This window comes from Lontra canadensis, unplaced genomic scaffold (genome assembly GCF_010015895.1).
Source record: "Lontra canadensis isolate GAN:19392208 unplaced genomic scaffold, GSC_riverotter_1.0 scaffold1, whole genome shotgun sequence".
NCBI lineage: Eukaryota > Metazoa > Chordata > Mammalia > Carnivora > Mustelidae > Lontra > Lontra canadensis.
The window spans coordinates 107,263,205-107,275,688 of record NW_022630995.1 but is presented as its reverse complement, the minus strand read 5'-3'; the positions used below and the strand labels follow the sequence as shown (position 1 = coordinate 107,275,688).

At 33.9% G+C, this 12,484-nt stretch overlaps 1 protein-coding gene across 2 annotated transcripts in view; it reads right to left on the bottom strand.

Moving 5' to 3' along the window:
• Positions 1-12,484, bottom strand: part of STPG2 (sperm tail PG-rich repeat containing 2) — a 586,771-nt gene that overhangs the window by 547,150 nt on the left and 27,137 nt on the right. For both annotated transcript variants that reach the window (XM_032861350.1, XM_032861361.1), the window contains 2 exons: positions 3,206-3,318; positions 254-365 (listed from right to left, as the gene is read on the bottom strand). In XM_032861350.1, the coding sequence (XP_032717241.1) occupies positions 254-365; positions 3,206-3,318 (225 nt within the window). The remainder of the gene's footprint in view (positions 1-253; positions 366-3,205; positions 3,319-12,484) is intronic.

The following is a 12,484-nucleotide window of genomic DNA, read 5'->3' as shown; positions in this document are numbered from 1 at the left end:
GCAAGGAATGGAGTTGTCCACTATTGAAACAATAAACCTTAGAGCTAGTGAGTTCTTTATCACAAGAGGTGTTCAAGCAGAGATGGTGGTTACTTCATAGAGATTAAAGTATAATTCCTTCAATAATATTCATTGAGTAACAACTAGCTAGCTAAGAGACACAGTAGATCTAAGAGGACTCTAACCTTGTAATGATAAGAGTCAATGATCCTAAAATATAGAAAGGAGATGAAATAGCTACATTTCAACTTACCTTTTTTTCCTCCTGTAATATTATTACTTCATAAAATCGTGGGAGATTTAAGCAATAATTTTGTCGTTGATCTTTCTTAATGTTAATATTTTCATAATGAGGTGTCTTTTTCCTTTAGAAAAGTCAGAAAAATTGAGGAGCTCTCAGTTTCAAATATATTATTGTTCATATAAGCAAAGAGAGTGTTTTACACCAACATTATCTGCCTAAAAAGTATGCAGTAGTATGATCAGCTGGGTGTGTTAGGCCAATATATACTAAATTTTGTAAAATGTATTAATCTATGTTGGTTAGTTGCGCATTTTCTAATTCAGAGCATTACAAATAAACTTATAATGACTCCAGAAGAAAAAAAATAGGATGTAGGATTTATATTAGGAGTTTAAATAAAAAGCTACTTAGAAAAATTTCCTGAGTATATTCTGTTTAACATAAAACATTCTTAAAATTTCAAATCCCTTGATATTTCAACTATTTATAAAACAAAACAAAAAAGGGACATAAAGTTCTTTAAAAATAAAAGAGAAGCTTATTTTCACTGAAATTTACACAACCTCAAGAAAGAATAAGAAAATAAAAGTCATTAACAGCCCAAGCTTTACAGTCAGACAGCCTGATGTGAATCCTAGCACCTACTAGCTGTAGTGTGACCTTACACAAATCACCTTACTTCTCTAAACTTCAGAGTAGATTCTTCACCTGACTGGAAATAGTAACAATCAATTATTAAGATTGTAATGATTAAAGTAAGTAATACAGGTAAAGTATTTAATGCCATGCATGGCCCATAAGTACACAATAACTGAGCTATCATTACTACAAGAATTTTTTTAAGATTTATTTATTTATTTTAGAGAGAAAGAACATGAGAGGAGAGGCAGAGGGAGAAGGAAAGAGAATCTCAAGCAAACTCTCCACTGAGCACAGAGCCTGATGCAGTGCTCAGTCTCAATGACCCTAGATCATGACCTGCTCTGAAACCAAGAGTCAGACACAACCAACTGTGCCACCCAGGTGCTCCTACAAGAATTATTTTTAAATAGGCTATACTGACTATACCATTTCTTCTACTTCTTAAACAGAATTTAAAAAAAAAAAAAAACCTCATATTAAACATTTCCAATAACTATATTGAACATAAACGTTTTTTTTTTAAAACAGGTAAAAGAAAAACATAAAAACAAATGTTTAAGTTACATAATTGCAAATAATCTGTTTGAAATTGGTATGATTTAAATACCCATTTAACATCTCGGTTCACTGGTGAATGCTGACTTCACTGATTTTTTTCACACAAAATTCAACAAATGAACTTGTTTTCAAAACCTCAAATACTTTTGTGGATAACAAATTTATATTTGGGAGATCAGAAGGGTCACATATCATTTTGGTCTGTATCTTTCCCTAAAAGAGACCTAGATGCTTATCTTTCCATTTACAGTAACCAAGTATCTCCACTTTTATACTGCATCAAATATCCCAGAATCATTCTGACTTAATCAGTAAGTAAAAGATTAAGAAAAATGAAAAATAAAAAGGTACAAAATGTCAACTACCAGAGAGAACCAAGACAACTCCAAATAAAAGGTAAGGTGAAGGCAGCAAAATCAAAGAGCAAACAAATTATGGAAATGGTGACATAAATGAAGCAGTCTAGAATGCCCCCTATATGGATACATTCCAAAGCAAAAGTGAAAATGTTTATAGAAGAACACAGGAAATAAAAAAATTCAAAGAGAAAGTAACATTAAAAAACGAGGAATTAGAATGGGAGTGGGACAGGGTTGGAGAAACAAAAGAGAATGTTGGGAAAAACTGCCAAGCAAAATCAGAGCAATAAGGTCAAATAGAGTCCCAGATATGCCTGCAGTATTTAGTTAGAAGTGTAGTGGAATGGAAGGAAAGCAATCATCAAAGAACTACATACCTTTAATAAAAGTTACTTTTGCCTTATACTTATTAAACCTCAATAAAACTGATGAGCAGGTAGGCAGGCAAGCAGGCAGACAGACAGAAAGATAGACAGATAAGCAAACCAGCCAAACTGAAAGAAAAAAGGATAAAATTAGAATACTGAATAACGAAAACGTATGTCAAGAGGATGAACAGAGCTAATCAGAACATTTCATAGACTGTTTTGTTTGTAATAATGACAAAGACATTAAGTTAGACCCCATTAAGCTAAATAAACATGTTAAAGTTCTAGTGTACTATTGAAAGAATAAAAATACGAGGTGTACCTCTCATATTAGAAGAGTTTAGAAAAATGAAGAAGAAAAGAGAATAGGGTATAAATTCCCAAAAATAAGAACCATGTTTCATTCTTTTTATTCCCAGTTACTATGTGTAGTACTACCACACAGAAAGAATTCAAACAATGTTTGTTCAGTAAATGAACATTAGCAAGGGTGTCTAAGAAAGTCTCAGCTACAGCCCCCACTGGTATATAGATATGTTTGAATCTGTCTAGGAAACTAATTAAATAGGTAATTATGGTGGGACTTCCTATTTAAAAAAACTCATTCTATAAGAGAAAATGAATCAGGCAGATAAGCTGGATCTTGTTTAAAAATTATAATGATGAAAACAGGTGATAGATTCTGAGAACCACATGTTATTTGTCATTGAATTTTGTCTTCCGTGGACCCATGTCTAAGGCCTCATGGGAGTATGAGTAGGAGAAAATAAAGTAGGAATGGGAGTTGAAGAAAATAAAGACAGAATGAGTTATTTTACCAGAAATGTATTTCCTAGTTAAACTTCATAAATATAACCTCCAAACTGATGCCATGGCTCTGAGCCCACACTGAGAATGGCTTCTAAATCTATCATTTAGTCAGAAGAATGGACACGAGAGCCAGGCACAAATGAATATATTAGAATACTTTCCAGTCAAGAACTACATTAGAGGTATACTACATTTACATATGTATGTATGTATTTTTTACTTACTGGACTATATTATACTGTCCAGGACCAGGCCCTGACTTTGTAGGTAACTCCAGTCTTCCCAAAGAGTTGCCAAAATGTATCCCCTTGTATTTCAAAGTTGTATTGGAAAAATCCTTAAAAAAAAAAAAAAAAAAAGCAAAGATGAGACATAGTTTAAATAAGCCATAAAACAATGTTTAACTTCATTTAAGTCTAAATCTAAAGGAAGGACAGCCTTAATCAAGGGGGTTCCGCTAACAATTGCAAAAGTCTTCTCTCAACCTAAATTAAAACTGCTGTGCCCCATCCCACTCCTGAGTCAGCCAGGATTCCTAGAGAGGTATCTCTAGTTTTAGCATATCCTCAACCAATATGAACAGCTCTCTTGGCAGTACACTTAGCAATCTAAAACCTTAAGGGCAATAAACATGAGCATCTCATTTAAAAAAGGAAGGGAAGGGCAGAACTATATGATTTAGGGAATAGAGAGTCTGTTAAAAATGATCTTAACTAAATAGAAATTAAATTAATTGCCAGAAATCAAATTCAAATTCAAGTATCACCAAAAGTAGATAATTTCTAATTACCTAGCATTTAAACCATAACAAAATCATGCAGTTTTCAAATAGCAACAAGTATATGACAAATGAATTAAATACTATCCCCAATTCATTCTATTAATGCTTGAGGTCCAGACTCATCCTTTAATGCCAAAGAAATTATTTGTGATAAGAGATATCAACAATCATGTTTCCTTTGCATCCACTATAATAAAAGTCAAAATTTAATCATGACCCTAAAAAGTTCACTTTAGGGAAGTTAAAAGACATGCTTTCATCAGAAATTAATAAAATAATGAAATATAAGAACAGTAACTTCTCTTATAGAAATTCTCTTTTGTTCACCTAATAGATTCTAAATTGAGCAATCATTCAAAAATTTTTTTAAAAATCATTTTTTAACTAGGGTAAAAGGTAAACTCTGGCCTACTTACCTTATTTTGTAAAAATATAGTTTTAAAATAAGCTTGGATTAATAATCCGATTTATATACATATAAAAAATAAAATCCCCATAACAAACTTGTAGCTTAACTGCATAAAACAGGGTCACCTGTCCCAGGTAAGTATTACTCTTCTAAAACAGTGGTACCAACCTCTCTCAATTATCATTATTAATAATAATTAACAAAATAAATAGCAATATTAGTGAATAAAGTATAATTCCAATTCAAAATGATGAATCAAACCCATATCTGCCCAGCTCCTACCAAAATTTCAAAAAACTTTTATAAAATAGATACAAATCACCAGTACTAGAATCTAAGAGATAGTATCAATCATGTTCCAAATCTTCAAAGAATTTCTGGAAAATATAACATAGCAGAGACTACAACCAGAAATAGAACTCACCACATGTGAAAAGAACCTCCTCTGAAGCCTACTAATGAACCCAATGAGACAGAAACCAGAGATTAGGATGGACTCTTTGGTGGAAAGTAGGGAGGAATTCTCAAAACTACTAATACCCTCAGAGATTTGTGCCACGGTCATTACATAAAGAGATGAAAGACAATGTTCACCCACTCTATTCTTAGCATGCATGGTTGGAAATAAATTGGAAGCTCTGTCACTGGCCCCTAATGAGGACAAACTCTATTTAGAGCGGTACCATTCCAGAAAGCTTTGGGATGCCACAACAAAATCCAAAAAGCATCTGGTACAGCACTACAATTCCCTACTATGTGAAAATGCCTTTTACTTCCTAGAACTTACCATTAACTAGCCCTCAGATGTTACAGAATACAACACAATAAAACTAAACTTTCCCTTCTACACCCACCTGTCTTAAAGAATTAAATAGGGGCCAATAAAATCTCTGACAGAACTTTGATGTTTCCATGAAGTGAAATAGGACCTTTGTCGATTCTTTTTACAGATGAAATCCCACAGAGAAATTGAACTGCAGCTTTTCTACAGGTTTCCCCTGCTTTGATTTCCCTTGTTTATTCCTTACTTGGGGTGGTAGAGGATGTTGGAGCTGAGGGTAGAGAAACAGGGAGTTATTAATTAACTAAGTAAGATTCAGACATGTTTTTAAATGTCTAGTGAACTAACAGGGCAAATCAACCAGAAGGTGAATGTGAAAACTAATCCTATGGGAAGCAGCTAATCATAAGGACCCTCATCCAGTAAGAAAATCTTACTGCCCAAAAAGTGGCAAATGTTAAATATTGAATATTTTCTGTGGACTGAATTAGCCTTCTAACAGTTCCCACTGGATTTTTGCCTGTGTCCTGGAGAGTACAAAAAGGCTATGATAAAAATCTAAAAGATTTCTTTCATTAAACACTGGTAAAACTCAGTGCTACTTTTAGACCCCTATAATACAATGTAAAACAAAAAGAGAAAGACATTATTCCCCAACCTCACCCCAGCTCATCATGCAGCTTTAGCTGTGATCAAGTACCTTGGTAGAAATTCCCAGCAGAGAGCACCATCTGGTAAGAGACTGAAGTGCCTAGTGGAATGGCAGCTGTCTCAGTGGAAACAGACTTATTCAGGAGTATGGTCAAGACAGCCCCTGAGGACTCCCGGCAATACCCAAAAAGAAGTTGCAGAAGGCTAGAAGACCTCTAAATCAATAGGAGGAGACACTTACATTAGAGTTATTAACAAAACTGTGACTTTCTTTAGTACCCACAATCCAATGAAGCCTGGGAAAACTTGTTACATAAATAAAAAGGATTAATTCTTATTTCCACTAGGAATATTTCCAGTACTATAAGTGGCCTCAATGTACTTAGATTATTAATATGTAGATCCCTTCTAATGAATTATAATGCAAACAGCAGAGAAGTATTTTCCTATCTTCACTATAGACATTCAGCTTTAACACACTTATGAAGCTATAACACTATAAAGCACTATATCAAAGTAAGGTGATATTATTACCATTATTGTCATAAGAAGGTTGTCTAGTTGATACATGATTCTCAAGCCCAGATCTTTGTCAGTACCAGAAGGAACAGAGCTATGAAGAAAAATTGAAAGAGCTATCTCACCAATCTCTATAGCACTTAGAGTATACATTGCTTTGGCACTCCTGAGCATAACACAAAAGGAAATAAGGCAGTCAGATCGCCCAAAGGCTTTGGATCTGGAGTGCAGAGACAAATATAACACCTAGCATGAGAGTACAGAAAAATGGGACACCCTGACATGTCCAACAGAGCTACAGATGGTAGCAGATGAATACTGGAAGAAACTGTGGCATCCACTAGAGTAGCTGAAAAGCAGCCTGTTCCTTTGGGTCAGTGGCAACTCCAAAGACTGCTGGACCCTACAGAGCTTTAGGAAAAGAAAGAATGTCAAGCCACACAAGACTTCTTTTTTCTAAAGTAAGTGTTGTAGATCATCTTTCAAAAGGATTTATCTAACATAGCCATGAATTTCAAAATACATAGTTTTGTGTACAGAAAGAGCAAAATATCTTCATTGTGTTATACTTTATTTTTTAATTAGAAATTAACAGAAATTCCATAATTGTGCAGATTTTAGGCATAATAAGTAAACAAATGTAGAACTCTGTTCTAATATAACATAACCATGTTAGATATGTTAGATATTTTATATATTTCAGGCAGAAGCATATCTACTATGTTTATTTACTATAGCCTATAGATTTAAAAAAAATCAGCATTTTAAGACAGCATTTTGGTAAATCATCTCTTACATCACATTTTTATAGCCTAAAAAATACATGTTAAAGTTTTATATTAATTCTTTTAACGCAGCATTTCAAGACCTTGAGTAGAATTAGGTCTAGGAAACTTTTCAGGTTAATTTACACTGTTGTGATTTTGTGGTTCAACTGTTTAATAATTCTTAAAGTAATCCAGCAGAAGGAAAGATCATGCATAAATATACATACACACCATTCAAGACATTAGCAAAATCCTTTTCCTGTACATACACTAAAATTCATTTCACCCAAATCATATGAACTTTTTCACTGAACTCTTGACTACAGAGGTTACTCAGGTAAATGTTCAATCTGAAATTTAATTTAAAAGCCTCTTAAAAATGGAGGACAGAAAATGAAAAATAAATTAATGCACTCAACTCTAAATCATACTCTCTTTATGTCAAGAAGTGTTGACAATACCAACTTCAAGGTCATTGTCAACTTGGAAAATCATTAGCAAATAAAATATGACTTAATTGAAGCAAACTCAGCAGGGAGCTGCATTATTTTAAGTAAATGCTGTAATATAACTTGAAGAAGAATTACTAACTGCCACTCCCATTGACAATAAAATGTATGAAGGAGGGGCTATGCAACTTTTCCACCATGTCTTTTCCATAATTAAGTATGGAAATAGAATTTTTGAAGAATTAAAAGTCCCAAAGTGCATCAATTCAAACACTAATGGACGGTTCTCCAGCGTGGCAGCACACGGGTAGTTCCCAGCATGTTATCATTAGCAAATGTCAGTGCCATAATTCCACCACAAACTTAGCTTGTGAAATCCACCTCTAAAAAGTAGGCTTCTAATGGTTACCTGGGCTCTTCTTAAAAAAGAAAGAGAGAGGGTGCGTGGGTGGCTCCGTGGGTTAAGCCGCTGCCTTCAGCTCAGGTCATGATCTTAGGGTCCTGGGATCGAGTCCCACATCAGGCTCTCTGCTCAGCAGGGAGCCTGCTTCCCTCTCTCTCTCTCTGTCTGCCTCTCTGCCTACTTGTGATCTCTCTCTGTCAAATAAATAAATAAAATCTTTAAAAAAGAGAGAGAGAACACAAGAGAGACACTAAATTTTATAACTCAAATATTATACAAAGTAATTTATGTACAGACTTTTCCCTTACAGATTGAATAAGCTAAAACTTATCATTTGTTGGCTAGAGTCTTATACAACTCTTCATTTCAAAGCCTGTTTTCTATTTAAACTATGTAAAATATCTCCAGCATATATTATTCACCAGTTCAGGGAAGAACCACAACTATTTCACACCTCTTGGATTATTTTCTTAATCTTCTATTAATATTCACTCATCTAGAAACTGAGCCCATATATGAGATTATCTCAAAAAGCAACTAAAGAGATACATAGAATTATCAGAAATTGGGTAAAATCTAAATGAACATTACTACAGTATCAATTTCACAATTCCTATACAGTCTATAGGAATCTGTATTTTTTTTTTTTGGCTGAAAGAAAAATAAAATAAATTTTATAAGTCAAAGTAATGTTTATTCATTAGGTCTAGGAAACTCTTCAGGTTAATTTACACTGTTGTGATTTTGTGGTTCAACTGTTTAACAATTCTTAAGGTAATCCAGGTTTTGTACATCTAGGTAAGCTTGGAGGCAAGGTTCCAGCCCTTGAATAGATGATAGACTATTCCAAAACAAAGAAATAGTGTATATGAAAAGTTTAATTTTAAAGAAAAGAATAACCATTTTGAGATTTAAGGTAAGAGTATTCAGAGAATTGTTTAAGTTAAGGCCAAAGATCCAGGACTATTGTAAGAAAGAGCTTAAGCAAGGACAAATAACTATTAAGTGGTGAAGCCAAGAAACAAACCCAGGTGGTATACACCATTCAACTACATCTTCTAACTTTTCCTCACCTTGAACAGAATATACTGCTATTAAACCATAGGACTTCTCTAATTTCACTGCAATTTTTACATAACTTATCTCTACTGTTCTTCTAAGCATCTTACTCAAATATCTAAAATACTGGCACTATCTGCTGAAGAAGACTAATTATTTTGAGATTATTAACAGGATGGTGGGATAGTCAAGGCCTGGAAAACCAGGTATGGCATAGAAAAAGAAGGCAAGATACTCATGGGATAAAAGACCCCAGAGTCAGAAGAAATGGAAATTCTCTGAGAATAGGAGACACATCTGTAAATGACAATGTCCTTCCTCTCCATATTTCCAGAGATAACCTGGTTCTTTTTAACTTTTATAGCATAAAACAGTCCAAACCATGAGAGATTCTGGACTCTGGGGAAAAAACTGAGGGTTACAGAATAGAGGGGGGTGGAGGGATGGGGTAACTGGGTGATGGGTGTCAAGGAGAGCACATGCTGGGATGAGCACTGGGCTATATGCAACTAATGAATTGTTGAACACTATAACAAAACCTTATGATGTGCATATGTTGACTGAATGAATATAATGAAAACAAACAACTGTACTTGAACATAAAATGTATCATTTCTACTGTATTCCATAATCAATAGAAATCAAATAGAGGAGTTACAAGCTAAAAATAAAATAATACTGGCTTATGTATTTGCATTATCATTGTTCTTTAATTCTTTGTATAGATTTGAGTTACTATCTAATGACCTTTCATTTCAGCCTGAAGGACTGCCTCTAGCATTTCTTTAGAGGAAGTACTAGAGATAAATTCTTTCAGTTTCTGTTTACTTGGGAATGTTTTATTTCACCTTCATTTTCAAAGAACAGAATTCTCGATTGGCAGTCTTTTTTTTCTTTTTCCCAGCACTTTGAAAAATCATCCCAGTGTCTTCTGGCCTCCATCGTTTCTGGTAATCAACTGTTAATCTTACTGGGGAATTCCTTGTCACTTCTCCTGCTTTTTTAACACCTCTCTTTGTCTTTGGCTTTCAACAGTTTGACTATAATGGATCTAGGTATGCATCCCTTTATATTTTATCCTGCTTGGAATTCACTGAGCTCCTTGTATGTATATATCAATGTTTTTACAACAAATTTGGGGTGTTTTAGCCATTATTTCTTTAAACATTCTCTCTGACCCTTTCTTTTCTTCTTTTCTTCCTGGACTTCCATTAATCATACGTTGGTCTGCATGATGGTGTCCCACAAGTCTCTTAAGCTATGTTTATTTTTCTTCATGCCTTTTTCCTTTGTCAGACAATATAGTATCAATTGATTTGTCCTCAAATTTTCTGATTCCTTCTTCTCTAGTTCAAATCCATTACTGAATCCCTCTAGTAAATTTTCAAGACTATAACTATACTTTTCAGTTCCAGAATTTCTATTTGATTTCTTTCTAAAATTTCTAATTTTTTATTGATACATTCTATTCAGTGAGACACTGTTCTTATATTTTCCTTTAGTTCTCTAGCCATAGCTTCCTTTACTTCTTTGAATCTATTTAAAATAGCTGATTTAACAACTTGGTCTAATAAGTCCAACTTACTGGCTTCCTCAAGAAGTTTCTATTGATTGCTATTCCTACATATGGACCATATTTTTTTGTTCTTTGCATTTCTCATAATTTTTTAAGTTGAAAATTGCACATTTTAGATAATATAATGTGGCAACTCTGGAAATCAGAATCTCCCCCTACCACTGAAGGGTTTGTTGGTGCTTGTTTGGTTAGTGATGTCCCTGGACTATCATTAGATTCTGCATTCTTTGTCATATGTGTCTACTGAAGTTTCAACCTGGTTAGCTAAGTGGTCAGGTAATGGTTGGACAATCGTTGGACAAGTCATTTCCTTAAATGCCTTGAACTAATAAGTCTCCAACCTTTGCAGTGGTGCTCTGTGCATGTGTCAGCACACACCTTCAATGTTCATATAGGCAGTCTATAAGTCTACCTTCCAGTGCAGTGCCCTTACCTATAGGTAAGAGCTTTCTATTTTGTCAAGTCTGTTTTTTTGCAGGGATGTGTTAGCAATGAAATTTCTTTCAGTGTTTTACAGGACCAAGCAAGTAAGTAAATATATTGAGAATAATAGAATAAAAGGTTTCTCACTGAAAAGCAAAAGCTAGAACAAACCTGTGGTACTGGATTGGAATTTCTTAAGAACAAGATACTGTCTTTTATAACCACAACATAATTATCAAAATCAGGTATCAGCATAAACTCAAAGTTTTTAATAGATAGATAAGAAATAAGTATGGATTTCTAATCCTGTCCATTGACAGCCTGAAGCAATGACACTGCAGGAACAATGCATGTACATAGTATAATGATCTTGTTTTGAAATACCATTCTCCACTAAATGGAAGTAGGGCTCCTTAAAGAAATGTCTGATTCCAGGGCTGGAGCAGGGAAAAAAATCTGGTGAACCTGGAACATCTTACTGTGCCAGAAGGTAAAGCAATGCTCAAAGAATGATGAGGACATGTCAAAAAGACAAGAGATGCTAGCTTAAAAGGGCTCACAAGGATCAATTCTGAGGTAATTTAAAGCTCAGAATAAATAATGAGTAATAAACGATAAATTTTTTAGTAAAAGAGGAATTCATGAATACGTGATGATATAAATGGGAAAAAAGATAACGAAAGCTCTCCTTTAAAGTGCCAACAAACACATGTTAAAGGAAAGATGGAGTCATAAAACCACCCCTTGATAAACATCACAGTAAAATTGAATCAGGCATCATGAAAGGATATTAAATTAGTGAGTTTGATGACGAAAAATATATCTACTTATTCTTAAAGTAACTCCCACAAAATATTTATAAATTTTTTAAAAACAGTAATTTACACTAGATAAAACTGGAAGATACCACCTCAAATTAACATCACCAATCATGAGATAAACATATATCCTGTGCCTCTTTATGTGATGCACTGAGGATACATCATTTCTGGAGTAATCCTGCCAAAATATATAAACTTACTCTAATCATGATAAAATATACATAAAGCCAAAATTAAGAAATACTCTACAAAGTAAATAGGCTATACTCTTCAAAAAGTCAAGGTTACAAAAGACAAAGACTAAAGAACCATTCCAAATTAAAGGAATTTTTTTTTAAGATTTTATTTATTTATTTGACAGAGAGAAAGTACACAAACAGGAGAAGATTTTATTTATTTATTTGACAGAGAGAAAGTACACAAACAGAAAGTACACCGCTCAGTGGGGAGCCTGATACAGGATACGATCCCAAGACCCTGGGGTCATCACCTGAGCTGAACACAGATGCTTAACCAACTGAGCCACCCCCACAGTGGCTGCACTAGTTTACATTCATGGGTATCTGTTATGTTCGTACTATTCTATGTGTAATTATGTAAATTACAGTAAATATATATTTTTTAAAACTTTTAACAATTCAAAGGATCTAAGATGCAAAAATGTCCCAGTATAGCCACAAACCAAATGGTTTCTAAAAATATTTGGGTCTAAGCCCAAAGATGGAGACATGTACAAACAAAACTTATAGAGTACTAAAATTGAAGGTCAAGCCAGATCTGAGAATACCTATTCTTTGCCCAAGGTTTGTCATTCTTCAGCCTCTCCTTAAGACTATGCTTAATTCTGGCAATCTTCCTCATGGG